Source organism: Hyaloscypha bicolor, assembly GCF_002865645.1.
Source record: "Hyaloscypha bicolor E unplaced genomic scaffold K444scaffold_157, whole genome shotgun sequence".
NCBI classification, from domain to species: Eukaryota; Fungi; Ascomycota; class Leotiomycetes; order Helotiales; family Hyaloscyphaceae; genus Hyaloscypha; species Hyaloscypha bicolor.
This window is the reverse complement of record NW_020194659.1, coordinates 480,678-496,426: the sequence shown is the minus strand read 5'-3', so window position 1 is coordinate 496,426 and position 15,749 is coordinate 480,678. Positions and strand designations below refer to the sequence as shown.

The window sequence follows — 15,749 nt, the reverse complement described above, 5'->3', positions numbered from 1 at the left end:
TAAATTATAATAATACTAGTTTCTTTTATTTAATAATTCTTTAAGACTCGGTACTAGTTATAATTATTCTTTAATTCCCTATATATTTTATCCTTACTTTTCTTCTCTATTCTAGAGGCACTAATAATAACCTAGCTATTCTTATTATTAGTCTAAATAAAGTCTCTAATTTTATTATTAGAATTTATATATAGGTTATACTTTTCTATTTCTAAAAAAAGAAAAGAAATCTTAGTTTCTAAAAGAAATTAGGTCTTAAAAATTATATACTAAAAGTATATTAAAAGCTAGCTTACTTTATTATAACCGGAAGTAAATTAGAATATAAATTCTCCCGAACTAGTAAGACTAGTATAAATCTAATTAGCTTAATTAAAGTATATAATTCTAGTTATAAGAAGTACTAAAGCCTCCGGATATTAGAATATCTAATAAAAAGAAAAAAGATACAAATAATAATATCTTATACTAGATTTTATAGGCCTAGAAACGCCTTATTAAGTAAGAAATAAATAAGTCTAAAAGAGTTAAGTAGTATTCTAAAAAGCCAAACTAGTAAATAGAGGTTATATACTAGAATTAAAAAAGTTATTAATAAAAGAAAAGCCTTATATACTATTAAAAGATAATACTAAAGCTTATATAGCTTAAATAAATCTAATTATATCTAATATAAGAGCTTTGGAAATAGTAGGTTTTATATTAATAGGAAATTAATACTAATTTAGGTTCATATAAATAGAAATAAAGCTAGTAAAGTCTTTTTTCGTAATTATTTAAGCCTAAAGGCTATTAATAAAAATACTATAAAAATAAGAATAATTTTAATAATATATTATTTCCTTATTAGCTTAATCCGATTTATAATACTTTATAGCTATTAAGGTAAAGGCTTTAAAGTTTATTATATAAGAAATATTAAGTTCTATATTATACTTTTAGATAATCTTTTTATAAAGTAATAATAGAATTTCTTTAAGGAACTAGAGTATTTAAGTATAGCTTTCTAGTAATTAATTATTTACTAGATACTAAAAGAAAGAAGTATATTATTAATAGAACTTATATAGATTAATTCTATTAGTATAGCTCTTTTTCTTTAAGGCCTCTATAAAGCCTTAAATTCTTATTATTTAGTAAATATCCTCTTTTTAATACTTCTAATATAAAATAATTCTAAGAGCTATCTAATTATTTAAAACCTACTCTAGTATTATATAAATATACTATATAATAGTTATATAATAATACTAGAAAAGGCGAGAAATTATAGCTAAACTAATAATATAGTAGTTTTGGTACTAGCTTTTATATTAGTTTAGAAACTCAGTAATATTAAACTCTTAAAAATAGGGTATTCTAGAAGTAGTAGTAAATAGTATTACTTATATAAGATATATAATTTGAGTTTTATTAATAAAGAGATTTACTAGTATTATAGGTAAGGCTAGATTATTATTATTCCGGAGGCAAATAATAATATTTATTTTAATATTAGAAATAAAGCTAAAGAAATTAGTTATAGTAAAGTTTAGACTATAAATAAGAATTTATATAATAAAGAAAGTAAGTAATAATAGTAATAAATATAGTTCTATAATTAGAAATAAGGTAATCTCGATAGCTTAAATAATTAAAGTTAATAATATTATAAAGGGAAATAATAAGTTCTAATTTTATAATAATTACTTAATTTTCTAAAAAGATTATAATATATAAGTAATTACCTTAATTCTAAGAACCGGTTCTAAAGCCTTAATAAAGGAGCTTTCTATATAAAATATATAAAATATAGATTACCTGGCTATTTATATAAAGAATTACTAAATATAAGGTTTTCTACTATAGATTTCTAAAGCTATAACCTTAATATATACTAACTCTATATTAACTTCTTTAAAATAAGCTACTAATTTCTTTATAGAACGAGCTAATATAGAGAAATCTCTATATCTTCTAATAATTATATATATATATATTATAGATAAGTATAATAAGAAAATTAGTAATTTAAAGATATAATAAAGAAAATAGTTTTATAAGCTACTCTATTTATAAGATTAATATAAAAAAACATATTTCTATAATTATAAATAGATAGAATTAATAGCTAACTAGCTAGTATTTTAACTTTAGAAAACTTATATAATTAAAGCTAAAACGCATAAATATAACTAAGAGTAATTATATTTTTAAGGTCTAGAAAATGTTTATATAATCTAAAGATACTAGCTATTATAATTTGAATCTTCCCTAAATTACTAATATAATAGAGATTTAATTATTATATAATTTTCGGATTATATATAGGTATTTAGATATATGAGAGAAAATAAAGGAAAAGTAATAAACTAAATACTTAAAAGTAATACTTTTAATAGTAATAAAAAGTAAAGTAAAGATTAAAAATAAGGGACTTTAAAGTATAATATATTAGAAAGGCTAATTATATATATAAATAAAGGTTTTATATAATTCCTTAAACTAGTACTAATATATCTAGGAAGCAGAATATATAATAATAGTTACGGAATAAAAGAGAAAAAATCTTATTATATTATACTAGAATTAATTTCTCTCTCTTTTATACTATAGCTTTAATTCTTAATTCAGGCTTCTATATAAGATATATTAAAGCTAATTAGCTAAAGAAATATATAACTCTAGCTCTTATAAGTATAAAGAAATTTTGGAAGTATTATAGAGATTAAATTATTTCTTTATTATTAAATAATATTACTTCTTTCTTATATAGTAAAGAGCTATTTTAAGAGCTATTAGTACTTAATTTCTTTAATTAAATTATTCGATCTCTTTACTTAGTTATATAACCCGCAAGTAAAAACAAGTATAAGGATTATAACTTTTAGGAATTATATAATATTAGTAAATAAGAGGCCTTAGTTTAGTAAAGCTAGAATATATAAAAAGAATACTAGCTAAGGCTTTTACTTATAGCTAATAATATTCTCTTAATTTCTCTAATAAGTAATAAGCTAGAGAGAGTTTTTTTAGGGATATACTATATAGTAAGCTAGAATAGAAGGCAAATAAAAGTAGAAATAATAGAGATTAGAAAGTACTTAAAGTATTAGAAAAGAACTAGAATCTTATAAATCTTCTTTAAGACTAGCTAGTTTAAAAGAGATATATATTTTTAAGACTCTTATATAATTAGAGAATCTTCTAGATATTATCTAAATTTTCTAAATTTCTAAGCTATAACTCTTATTTAAAGGCTATCTTTCTTGCTTTAACTTCCTTCTTCCTTTATTAATATTACTACTACTTATATAAGAACCTCTTACTTCTCTCTACTTCTCGTAATTATATTAATTATATAATAGTAATATATTAAATAATTCAGCTCCTAGTAATAACTCCTCTATATAGCCTCCTGTTTCTAGTCTTGGCCCTATAAACCCAAACTAGTAGTAAGCTTTTAATTCTTGATTCTATTTATTATATAATAGCTAATATTTTTAAAGGCTTATTTCTTTTATTACTTTTAGTACTAGTAATACTTCTAATCTTAATACAAACCAGCCTCTTCCTTAAGGCTAATAGATAATAGGTATTATAGGCCAATAACTTGCTCTCTTTATATAATACCTTATCCTTTACTATATAATAAAGCTAACTAGAATATAGTATTATAATAATTAATAATAATAAGCCCTTGCTTTTTCTAGCCAGAATATAATTATTAATCCAAATTGCATTATAATTAGTCAAGTTCTTATATAGTAATAGTTCTATATTAATGCTCTTCTTATTTAATAAGAAGGGGTTAATATAACGGCTACTCCTTATACTATATATACTTGTACGGGACTTAATAATACCATTTTTCCTGAGTATATCCGGATTATAGGTATATAGGGTGGTTGCTATAGCAATTACAAGTAGCCAGATTATACTGCAAGCTATTACTGGGGAGGGAATAATAGTAGTAATAATAGTAATGGAGAGATTAGTACAGGAGGTCGTAGAGGATATAGTAGATGTAGTAAATGTAGTGGAAGTAGTGGGGGTGGCCGTACGAAGCAAGGACGAATTACATAACGTAGTGCAGTAAGAAAGACTCCTCGTAGCGGTAGAGTTACTCGCAGTAGTGCTACGGCTTAATAAAGGCCTTTCTGAGGTTGTACGATGGTTTTTAGCCTCTCAATAGCATAATTAATGGAAGTTCTTTACAAAATAACGAGAATCTACAGGGATTAGCTCGCTTAGGAACGATTGGAACGTTCCATTACCGCCCGTTCCAGACCCCTGGAACGAATCGGCAGAAACCGATTGATCCGGAATATCGCCAAGCCTGGTCGCAAGATCTAATGCTACGTTCAATTGAAAACAGCCAGAGCCAGAGGTAATATCTGCCCCTGCATTCAAAAGCAATTTCAACATATCTATGCGTCCAGAAGCTGCCGCAGCCTCCAGGGCCGTGTTGCCAGTGAACTTGCCATGTGGATTTGATATTCGTGCATTCACACTAGCCCCTGCCTCCAGAAGAACTTCTGCTATGTGTAGATAGCCTCCACTAGCAGCTGCCTGGAGCGCAGTGATACCGCGTTCGGGACAAGCTGGCGCGTTGGCATTCGCTCCTTCTGTCAGCAGAAGTATCACTATTTCGTAGTGTCCTCTTTCGGCGGCGACTTGGAGGGCAGTCCATCCGTGATGATAGGCTGCCCGCGCGTTTACATTTGCCCCATAGTCCAGCAGCAGACGGACCAGTTCGCCATCTCCGTTCGCTGCTGCCCTTTGCAGAGCCGTGCGACCTTCCACAACTGCAGGCGCGTCTTTCGCGTTGGCAGAGTTGGCTAATAAGAATCGCACGAGCGCCTCATCCGTAGTATCAACTGCTGCTTGTAGCGCTGTAAGTCCCCAGCGTTCTGCTGCTTGGCTATTCAGGTCGGCACCTTGATCCACTAATAGCTGAATGAGCTCGCGGTTTTGGGATTGTACGGCGGCTTGCAGAGCTGTCCGCCCATCTCGTGGTGCTGCCGGATAATTCACGTCCGCACCTGCAAGGAGGCGCGGCACAATGCCAATATTTCCACTGCTTGCAGCCTCCTGCAAAGCATTCAGATCCATGTACGGATTAAAAACTCTTCTACTCTGCTGATTGCAATCCGCGCCTGCGCGAAGCAGAATTTCGATCATCTCAACGTGGCCGAGGCGAACCGCTTCAGCTATTGGGACAGCAAGACATTCATCTAAGGCGTCATCTAGCTTCGGGATGGCATTCGCTCCTGCATCTAGCAGAAAGTGAACAAGATGAGAGTTGTTTCTTCTCACTGCCTTGCTCAGTGCACTTTGACCAGTAAGTTTTTCCAGTTTGTTGATGTCTGCACCGGCTTCCAGCAGCATTGAAACGAGCTCAAGATTTTGTTTTCCAACGGCGCGGATGAGAGGCTAACCTATTTTTGGGTCTACCCCTACAGACAGCAGGAGTCGTGTCATTGCAGTGTCGTTGAGCTTTACGGCTGTTTCAAGCGCCGTGCCCGGTTGTTTCCCCAGTTTCCCATATTCATCGTTATATCGTGCGTTGACTGCAGCGCCGTGCTTCAGTAGAAGCTGGACAAGCTCGTAGTTCATCGAAGAAACAGCACCAGCAAGTGTTGTTATTCCGCCGAAAACCGCTGGAGTGGCGTTGAGGTCAGCACCAGCCTCCATCAGGACCTGGCAAAGTTGAAGATTCCCATTCTCAGCAGCCCATTGGAGTGCAGTTCTAGTACCTTCACCTTCAGTTGTGGATGCAGGTACATTTGCATTGGCGCCCAGTTTCAGAAAGCTTAGGGCCATTTCAGAATCGTCTAACATAACAGCCGTTTGCAAGGGCGTGTTGTTGGTCCAATATTTGTCCCCATGCTTGGGCTCAGGGTTGATGTCTGCACTATGCTTCAAAAGAATCTCAACTAAATCGTTCGCCCCAGCGCGGATTGCACACTCCAAGGGGCATCCGAGGTCACCAGACTGTACGTTGATATCCGCTTCATGTTCGAGCAGTATTTCCACCAGTTCTGTATGTCCCTCCCTTGCAGCAAGTTGAAGGGGTGATAAGGTTAAACTCTCCTTGTCGGGCGTTCCACAGTGGCGCCTCTCGAAATAAGCAGTCTTGCAATCCCCACACTCCCATTTTCCACAGCGGTTTGAAGTGCCGTTAGTGGATCCCAGGGACGCATATATCCTCCTGATGTCGGTGTTAAATCCACATCTACTCCAAACTTTAAGAGAAGCTCAACAAGACCAAGACTGGATCTTCGAGTCGCACACTGCAGTGCCGTCTGTCTCTCACCCTCTTCTCTTCCTTCAATCATGATATTTGGGTTCATGCCTAAGTCAAGGAAAATTCCCACCATTTGTCGATCCTCAGCTTCTAGCGCACTGGCAAATATCCCTTCGGCAAAGGCCTCAATCGTTGGCAGCCTGTGCGATAGTATAGCCCTGACCAAGAGGTAGTTGTCTCCTATCTGGAACCACTTAAGTAATTCATCGCAGACCAAGTCATACGTCTCTCCATACAGGAGCTTGTTCGATAATAGGAAAGCTGTAAGTTTCAAGATCTCTATCAAAGCACGAGAGTAGTCGGTTCCCACAATTCGACCAAAAACAGAGTAAGCATCATCTTCTTGTTTCATCGGTAAGGTGGCAAAAAGACGGTGAATGACTTTTTCTACCTGACCTTCAATTGAAAGACCGACTCCGGCACCAACGGCGGGTATAATAGCTCTGAGGGTTTCAGGTGGCATGTCGATCAGCATGTTAAGGGTTCCTTAATCTCGTCAGTAGCTTGACCAAGGATATAAACAGGTGTTTTTACCACTGATCGACGAAAGCTGTTTCCGAAAATATATCCACGGAAGGTCTTTCGCTTTCACACAGCGCATATAACAGTCCGATGTTGGCGTCATGACAATCATCCCTCCAGGTGGAGTATTACATCGCTCGACTATTTATCGTTAGGCAACACATACTCTTAAAAGAGAACAAAGCAACTCACGTGCGTACTGCTCTGTTAGAGGAACATAACATTGAGCGATCCTTTTCTCTATCTCGAGTTTTGGAAGCTGGACACCCTTTACGTGGACATAGCTGTCTTTGTTTTGTTTCTGCCGCTGTGAGAGCTTGACCTTTAGGAACGCTATATGTGATCTGGATGTGTTCTTTCGGATGCCCCATTTCCTCAGCTGTCTCTCATAGCCAGATTTACTAAAGATATGTTAGTCTATGCCAGCACACATTGTTCCTCGCGAGATGAATAACTGGCCTCCTACCTAGCAACGAATTTGAACTTCCCCTCCATGATGCACATCACATCTGTCAAGGTCCTTTTCTCATCGCTGAAAAGGTGCTCAATCGTATGTTTGTGAGTCTCCCAATCCAACGCCATGGCAGCCTGATGCAGACCAAAACTCGAATGGGGAAATATTTAAGGCGAGGGTACAAAAGAGAAGGCTGGATATGAGGCTATTGTTCAAGAGCTTCGAGGAGCTGCAATATTTCTGGGAGGTGAGAGGGAAGAATGTGGTGTCCTTGAAGTCTGTATACTTAACCAGGCGAAGCAGAGGGAAATTTCACTGACGTGCAAATAGTCGCCTACCCAAGAAAACAGTGTGGTGTGGGTGTCGTTTAATGATTGGTCGATGAAAAAACCGCCAGGTCCGAAAAGTTCCAGATTGTGGCTGTTTCCTGCACTTCATATTGGATCAGAACAAAACCTTCAAGCCTCAAACGAGACGGTAGCTGTCTTGCGATAGATCACATCCACCACACAACAATTATTACTTGCATGGACGCCTTGCTTTGTACATGCAGTGTTGATTCGCAGGGGATAAAACCGTCGAGCCTCAGGGTCAATTTCGCCTCTACGCCCTAACTAGCTCATTTCAAAACCTTCAGGTCTCAAGTTCAATTATTAGTCTCATTTGATCGTTGCAAAACCGTCATCGAGCCAGTTTTGGGTGAGAAAAATATGGAATGTAAAACTTACGAGGCTTTGAAGAGGACATACAGAGCACTTGGCAGATATAAAAAGGCTCTTCTCATACCTCTCGCTCAATCTGTACTTTTCCGTCTCTTCAAAATATCAATCATCATTACTTCTTGACTTTTCTTTGTGCTGCGCACGAAACATATACCTTACCTCTAGAAATATACTTGCAATTCTTCTATCAAGACTAAAGTGCACACCACCTATCCCGTCCATACAAGTCTCTGCTACCTCTTATTTCCCCAATGGTAAGGTTACCCAAAAGAAAGCAACAATACTCAGTAAGAAAACTAAGCGGTTCCAGAACGATCATAACAAACGAGTCGACTACACACACAGCCATGCCCAGGTTGCCTCTTGCGACGGGCCTGCTTCTCAGCAACCTTCTCAACCCTATACTGGAAAATTCCCTTATCTGAATACTTCTAAAAGTACAGATGCTAACGCCGCGGGCCATGCAACCTTCCAGTATGTCTCTCGACCACTGGCACAAGGCGCATTCAACTCCAACACTGGCGGGACGGAGCGTGGAGGCACACCAATGGAGAGATGGCAAAATGAGAGCATCCAGGAGCAGCCTTGGAATGCTTTAGAAGGTGTATGCTTCCGTGATAGTGAAAATATGAGTAAAGCCAAGCTGTAACATGAGCCCTTGTGCTTTTTGCAATAGAGGTACCAATGTAACAAGAGGGACATATGTACCAAGGGAGAGTTTCGAATCAAAGAGCTGTTCCCTGTTCTGAAGAGATCGATTTTCGGTTTGAATTTGACAACATTGATAATGACGGTGATGGGAGCAGGCCATAAAATGATGACTGTTTGCTTGTGCAAATTCGGAGAACTGATCTATCTGTATTTATCATAGTCTTGGAAACATCGACTAGAATATTGTAGAGACAACTACGCCTGCCAATATTTCACTGAGCACTTCTGCCATGGCTTGATTCGTCGATACTTGAAACTCAATGACTGGTGAACATTATTTCGTATTCGAAGGATGCAATGTGAGGGGTAAGGCAGTATCAGAGCAGACAAATCACGTGGATTCAGGGGTAAACACGTGATTTATCTCCTCCTCTGGTAAGGTAGAAGAGCCGGGCAACGACTCGGCCTTGCTGGCAGATATCGGAACCAGTAGGAGACACGGGTCGGAAGTTGACAACGCAGTCTGCAGGTGGTAAGGGGCTTGAAATACTTGCGGTTTTAAGATTTGTTGGAAAGAAGGGTGGCTTAGCGGGGACTACGACCGGTGAGATTGGGGATATACTTTCTGGAAAAGATGGTGGATTAAAAACTTGAAGAAGAGATTGCGCTGATGGGGGAAGATAAAATTTTGAAGTTTCTCAATTTGTCGTTCTCACGACGTTGTGTAAGCGACGACGAAGCCTCATGGACCAAGTATGTTGAATCTGCTGCTTGACACGAATGTCTTGAGATCGGTACGTGGACATTGCTCTTGACACAGTATGCACCGCAGAGCAAGTCTGTCCGAGGATGCCGATGCTCCTCGTTAAATGTGCTCCGCCCAAGATTGCCGTCTGCTAGAGGTGCTATTGCGCTGCTAATCCAAAAGAATAGACCAATTGCTGTATTCAAGACACGATCCAACTATATAGGGCCTCTCCCATATTCTTCCAGATCTTGTTTACTTTGTTTCGTTTTCGAGGGCTTGTATGGAGAAGGGGCTGTTTGTGTTGCAGACTTCAGAGTCCAGTCGAGCAATGTGGCTCTCGTCCTGCAGCACGCAGCGAATTAGAAGTCCGCAAAACATGCTTCCTAGGCCATGGGAACCTTACAAAATGATTCTTTATTGCCTCCTTTCCATCAAGAATACAATTGAACTCGTCGAAATTGAGGATATCTGGTAGAAGGCGTTTGTTGAGCAAAGTAAAGCAGCCGCCGCTTTGAATTCTAGCCACACCAGGATGAATTGTCTCGCTGTAATGTATTCCCCCTCCACAACACGGCTTTCTCCCTGCTTTCGTATATTGTTTGCATTTTGGGTTCTCGAAAAGACCTTGGTGTGTCTCGTTGCTACAGGGGAGACAATGTCAGCACTGGTGCATTACTTTTACGGAAGACACACCTCACCGTTTTCTGTCTTCCAACCCCCACCTCCGGGTCTACTGAGAAGGGTCCAACCTACTGGTATTACGATACTGGCACGAAGATATCCTTCCCCTGTCTATCCCTTCCCGCAAAACCTCGCTTCTGCCCCCGTATTCAGCTTGTCCTAACTCGCCTGGCTGCTGCGAGTTCCGGAAGACGAGATCACTGCTTCTTGCCATTATATCTCTGCGATTGGGCCAACAATTGTCCCTGCTACTCCAAGTGTCGTGGTTCTTCTTGGCCTTTCGAAATGTCCCAACTGCAATATGTTGCTGGACCCGGCACTCCCCTGGCTAGTAATTCCGCCACCCCAATAGCCTGATTGAATTACTGCGACGAGTTGTTAACTTGACCTCAGATGTATACTTTACTTTTTAGAGGATTCTTAAACTTTGGGTACAGTCGGTCCGATCCAAAAGCGACAAAACGGTCGCCCCCCATCCATAATAACTTTTTAATCACAACCCCGAGTACTTAATACTAAGTAATGTAATTATAGAGAAGAAGCAAGCGAATAAAACCTATTAATCAGATTTTTAATGCGATTTGTGGTTAATTAGTAATCGAGTTTTGAAGTGCACGGACGTTTCTTACTTTTTTGATTTCTGACCATACAAAACGCCAAAATATTTCACGAAAGTCACGTGTACCTAAGTAAATAATAAATTAAACTTAGACTTATAAGGTCTTATAAGGCTCCTTAAGCTTCTATAAGCTTAGTATGTCTAGTAAGAGCCTAAATTTTAAGAGTTACTACTAAAGAGAATATAAAGTATAAAAAGTTCATAATTTTAATCACGTGCAGCCTCGTATCCTATACGAGATGTGATTTTTTACTCTTACAAAACGCCAAAATTTCTATGCGAGCTCGTATAAAAATGGTCACGTGCTTTGTAACTTCTGTAATATTAAAGGTATTAAAAATCGGAGACTAAGGAAATAATTACTATAAGATATACGATAGTTCCGATTAATATGATTTATATCAATTAGTATTTTGGTAGACTTTTCTTTTTTTGTCGCTTTTGGATCGGATCGACTGTAGCCCATCTCGTGCTTGTGGCTTTAGATGTAGGAGGCGTCGTTCCTGATTGGTACTAGTACTAACTGGTATAGTTGAAAGCTTGAATCTAGTGCTAGTAGAACGGAATTATCCTACATTCGTGGTTAGTAAGTGGAGCATAGAATGCAGTGAAGATAGATCTTAGTGTGCTAGCGGAAGATGGGGCTCCAAGTTGGACCTTGCGTGGCTATGGCTAGCCAGGTTTTCCAGGTGCCATGCGGAGATTGGTGGTCTGGATTTGGTTCTTGCTGCTACTATTCGATGGACATACCTCGTGGAAGACTTTCCCAGGCTCCCCATCCCCCCTCTTCCATCTGCCAACCCGGAGAGAGACGCGTCTTGGAAAGACTTGCGGCAACCAACGTGCATATTAGAGAGGGCAATCGGAACCTATAGCATACTCGGCGGAAGTCAAAGAAAGAAAGCCAAAGCCTGAGAACAACGCGTATCTCAGTACAGAACTGCAGCCGATACGCTGGACTCATGGTCAATGACGCGGTGATTCAAAGATTTCAAGATCAGCAGGAGAAGGCAGAGTCCAGCTCGGATAAAGAGTCTGGGGACGATGGCTGATTAGGGTATAGCCATTTGGTATTCTTTAAGCACGGCGCATTTGGAATGAACTGAAATTCGAAAACAGAATCACTGTTCAAAGTAGCGCGGAAAGGACTTGGCTGCGGATCACGTGAATACGCATTCAAGCCATTAAAACTAAGCCATGTCCTAATAGCTCAAACACGCCGACAGACACACACACCGATTGTATCTTCGCATCCCATCCGCATTCCTCTTCTGATATTATAGCGCCCCTTCCTTCTATCCAGATTAGGCAAATCTTACGTCGCAGCAGTCAATTGGCCGACCAAGTACAAGAGGTTATCAAATGTAATTTCCTGGGCAGATTTCCTCCAGCCTTCTATATATGGAAGTCTCTCTTGCGCTACAAGACTGTGAGCACGAGTCGCAATGTTGTTCCTTCGTGTACACATAATGTGGGCAAGCTAGTAGGCAGACTTACTAAAAAGGATCTCGACAAACTTCGTGACCGCATTTCCGGTCGTGAGATTCCCAAAAACCCCCATATATAGCGCAGACTCGAAATAGCTGTTTGTGTGTTCCGTAGCTGTCATGTTGAACTGCGGGTTCACAGCTGCAGCTGCAGCAATTCTGGCTGACCGTGCAGCCGCAGCGTTAGCAAAGGAGATGGTGCGGTTGGGAAAGTGGGTGAGGGTTTGGCCCCAGATCGTCCTGTTAAAGGTGTGGTCGTCGCCGAAGTAGAAATCATTGCGGCTTAGACTAGCGTCATGCTCAAGGACTGTGCAGAATATTAACTCCGATTCTCTACGTTAATTAAAAGACCATGATTCAGGCTTACTGTGGTGCTTATCCAAATCATCGAGGTTGAAAGTCGATGCATTGCCAGTCGTGGAGGTTGTCAGGGCGATTTCTCCAGGAGTTTCTGTGGCAGCTGCTGCGAGGTTGATAGATTCGCTGAGCCCGGTGATTAGATCATCCAGAGAAACATTGACACCATTACGTGGGAGGAACCCGTGGTTTGCCAGCGTATTTAACATGGGACAAGGGCTTCGGCCTAAGTCGGAGTCAGATCTCGAATCCTTCTGGAATGCGCGAGATGGGGGGGGGACTGACGATCTGTTGGGTTGGGAGGTTGCCAAATGTGAAGATTTTCAGAAGGCAGCGCAGAAACTGTGCTAATAATAGCGACGAGCAAATATTTGGGCTGCATAGTTCTATTCAGTACTACACGAGGAATTTGAAAATGTTAAGGATGACTAAGATCTGAGAAAATACTAGAAGGGATAAACAAGATTGAAGAGCTTGCTTGTTCGTGCGGATTAGAGCGTGGTTAAGTAAAGTTTGAATGACCATTTCTCCGAAATATATCGAACCTAAAAACCAATACAGGGCTTCATTGGCGAGTCCTGGGGTACAGATATTCCAACGCTTCGGCACTCGTCCCTTTTTGGTTATTTCTCCTGAGCTCGCGGAAGTACGGGGTTGTCCCTCCGGACAGGGAACTTTCCAGGCTGCCAATCCTGTCCTGTAGTTACCCCGCACCTAACGAGCCCAGCCTCATGGGTCTGTGCGCACAGGGCTTTTTCTCGGAGTTTTCAGGCTTCGCGAAAACGCCTTCAGGCATTAAAACCCAGAAGTCACGACTGTCACTTCAAAATCTCACAACCTTTATTAGTTGCAATAGTCTATGATCGTGGGAGAGGGTATGGAAATGGCTAAATTACACTTCGCAAAATCAAAACTGCTAAAGTTTAGAAGAATTTGGATTTTCATTTGTATGTGAAATGCCCTGTAGTGCACAGATCTATGAGGCTGGGCTCGTAAGAACTTCTCCTAATACAAAGAAGCAACCTGAAGGGCAAGGTAAGGTGCGGTGGTATTGCTTAAGCGATTAGAAATAGTGACATGGAATTCCCCTCTGGACACAGTGCACAGGCTGAAAAGCTCCCGATCCGGACACGATCCGGCGAAATTCAATAAGCTTTGCTACTGCATGTAAATAGTGGGTCGCACATCGGATACAAATACTATTTGCGGCTTGAGTTATCTAGTTTATGCTGGTCCAAAACCCTGCTTGCGATTTCAAAAGGGAAGTAGCACCGGAGCAGTTACTGGATAAGTCATAGTAGGTCCGATAAAAAACAAGCTTTATTCGTGCGGCCTAGAAGTCTGTACCGGGCCAGGCTCAGGGGTATCGTTAAATCCACCGTCATTCTATTTTAAAATATTCGGCTCCAAGCACTGCGGCGCACTGCCGCACTCGTTGCAGCCCGAGGTTTAAATCGGAATGCCACCCGGCCTTCCACGCGTCTGAATAGAACCTGTTTAATTAATCAGACAGGGGGGTTCGGGGGCCGGCTCAATCCAGGCTGCTGGGCCGCCTCATCACATGAAGACTTCCTCCGCCCCTGTACCCACCAGCCTTTGCCTGCCGCGAGCACGAGTAATAATTTACAGCTAATTTCAGCTGACAAGCAGCAAACAGCCATTGTTTGATTTTACAGTAAGAGACGTCCATTTTGGCACGAAACAATTTCTGTGTATTAACCACAAGGAGAACGTCCTTCCACAATGGCGCCAATCCATTCCCCCTTTCCAGTACGGGAGTCTGGCCACCTTCAAGTCTCCTCTATTCACTCAATTTACTACGAAGATTGTGGCATCGCAACTGGTGTTCCTATCGTACACCTGCATGGGGGTCCAGGAGAAGGTAAGGTATCACGGCTAACTATATCCTCGTTTAGTTGTACTAAGCCTGTGACCAAGGAACCGTGGACTCGGATAGACAGTACTTCGACCCAACCCACTACCGCAGCATCCTCTTCGACCAGCGTGGCTCTGGCAAATCCCTCCCTTCCGCCTCCCTCGATGACAACACAACCTGGACCCTTGTCGCCGACATTGAAGCACTCCGAAAACACCTGGAAATCGAAAAGTGGATAGTATTTGGCGGCTCGTGGGGCTCTACTTTATCACTGGCGTATTCCCAGAGGCACACTGAGCGCTGTATAGGCCTGATCCTCCGGGGGATCTTTACCCTTCGCCGCGAAGAGTTGGAGTGGTTTTACCAGAAGGGGGCAGACAGGCTGTTCCCTGATTATTTTGAGCCGTATAAAGCTTGCATCCCTGAGGCAGAAAGGGGTGATATGATAAAAGCATACTATAAGAGACTCACAGGCGATGATGAGGAGGAGAAGCTGAAATGTGCCGGTGCATGGAGCACCTGGGAGAGTTCTGCAGTCGAGTTGATCGTGAACCGGGAATATATTAAAAAAGCAGAGAATCCAAAATGGGCCCTTGCGTGTGCTCGCATTGAGTGCCACTTCTTTGTCAATGCTGGGTGGATGCGCGATGGGCAATTAATTGAAGAGGCGTATAAAATTAAGCATTTACCAATAATTATTGTGCAGGGCAGGTATGATGTTGTTTGTCCGGCAAAGACGAGTTGGGACTTGTATCAGGCACTTGGAGGGAAGGAGAATTCGAATGTAGAGTATTCGGTTATAGCGGATTGTGGGCATAGTGCACATGAGAACAAGATTGAGGAGGCACTGGTAGATGCTGCGGAAAAGTTTAAGGCTCTAAAGATGTAAAGAGGCAATCCGAATTGAAGGCCTGAGAGCAATAATTGTTTTGAAAGAATTGGAGTCGGGAAACTCTCTGATATAGAATATATTCAGACTGACTAATTAACTGTGAGACGGCGGTTACCAGTTTCTTCTCTGGGGGTGGTTTCAGTAACATATATGCTCAACCCAGCTACCAGCAAGACGCCATCAATTCGTAAGTTCGCGAATTAAATCAGTTAAATCTTTCTTTTCCTGACTACTCGCAGGCAATTCCGCACCCAGTTCGGGCCAGCTCGCTAAGCTCGCTGGTTGCAGCAAGTCCGACATTGCAGCAACTCCGACATCGATTTTTAGTCGTTTTTATTATATTAAAAAATAACCATATATCCAATTAAAATAATTTTTTTATATAATTATAGCCCTTACTTAGACTAGTAATTACCTAATAAAGTATTTTTTAATTAAAGCATATCCGGTT

The 15,749-nt window shown here is 40.2% G+C and overlaps 3 protein-coding genes across 3 annotated transcripts; 1 reads left to right on the top strand and 2 right to left on the bottom strand.

The window, feature by feature from the left end:
- Window positions 1–4,179: 4,179 nt before the first annotated feature.
- K444DRAFT_541836 (ankyrin) lies at window positions 4,180–5,094 on the bottom strand (the record flags this gene model as incomplete). Its single annotated transcript, XM_024875832.1, has 2 exons — window positions 4,180–4,551; window positions 4,861–5,094. The coding sequence occupies 2 exons, from the start codon at window positions 5,092–5,094 to the stop codon at window positions 4,180–4,182; spliced, it is 606 nt and encodes a 201-aa protein (XP_024730247.1).
- A 6,718-nt stretch (window positions 5,095–11,812) lies between these two features.
- Window positions 11,813–13,018, bottom strand: K444DRAFT_599765 (Cloroperoxidase). Its single transcript, XM_024878591.1, has 4 exons — window positions 12,816–13,018; window positions 12,541–12,756; window positions 12,184–12,480; window positions 11,813–12,105 (listed from the first exon to the last, which is right to left on the bottom strand). The coding sequence occupies exons 1-4, from the start codon at window positions 12,910–12,912 to the stop codon at window positions 12,002–12,004; spliced, it is 714 nt and encodes a 237-aa protein (XP_024730246.1). The 5' UTR covers window positions 12,913–13,018; the 3' UTR covers window positions 11,813–12,001.
- A 1,255-nt stretch (window positions 13,019–14,273) lies between these two features.
- On the top strand, window positions 14,274–15,322 carry K444DRAFT_571942 (proline iminopeptidase; the record flags this gene model as incomplete). The annotated part of the gene is made up of 2 exons (XM_024877337.1): window positions 14,274–14,412; window positions 14,469–15,322. The coding sequence occupies 2 exons, from the start codon at window positions 14,274–14,276 to the stop codon at window positions 15,293–15,295; spliced, it is 966 nt and encodes a 321-aa protein (XP_024730245.1). The 3' UTR covers window positions 15,296–15,322.
- Between the last annotated feature and the right edge of the window lie 427 nt (window positions 15,323–15,749).

Excerpts from the sequence above, each read along its gene's own strand:
- K444DRAFT_599765 (XM_024878591.1), bottom strand. The coding sequence starts at position 12,912 with ATGCAGCCCAAATATTTGCTCGTCGCTATTATTAGCACAGTTTCTGCG. Across the intron at positions 12,481-12,540 it reads TGATTTGGATAAGCACCACA|TCCTTGAGCATGACGCTAGT; the intron begins GTAAGCCTGAAT and ends TATTCTGCACAG. Across the intron at positions 12,106-12,183 it reads GTTTGTCGAGATCCTTTTTA|CGCAAGAGAGACTTCCATAT; the intron begins GTAAGTCTGCCT and ends ACAGTCTTGTAG.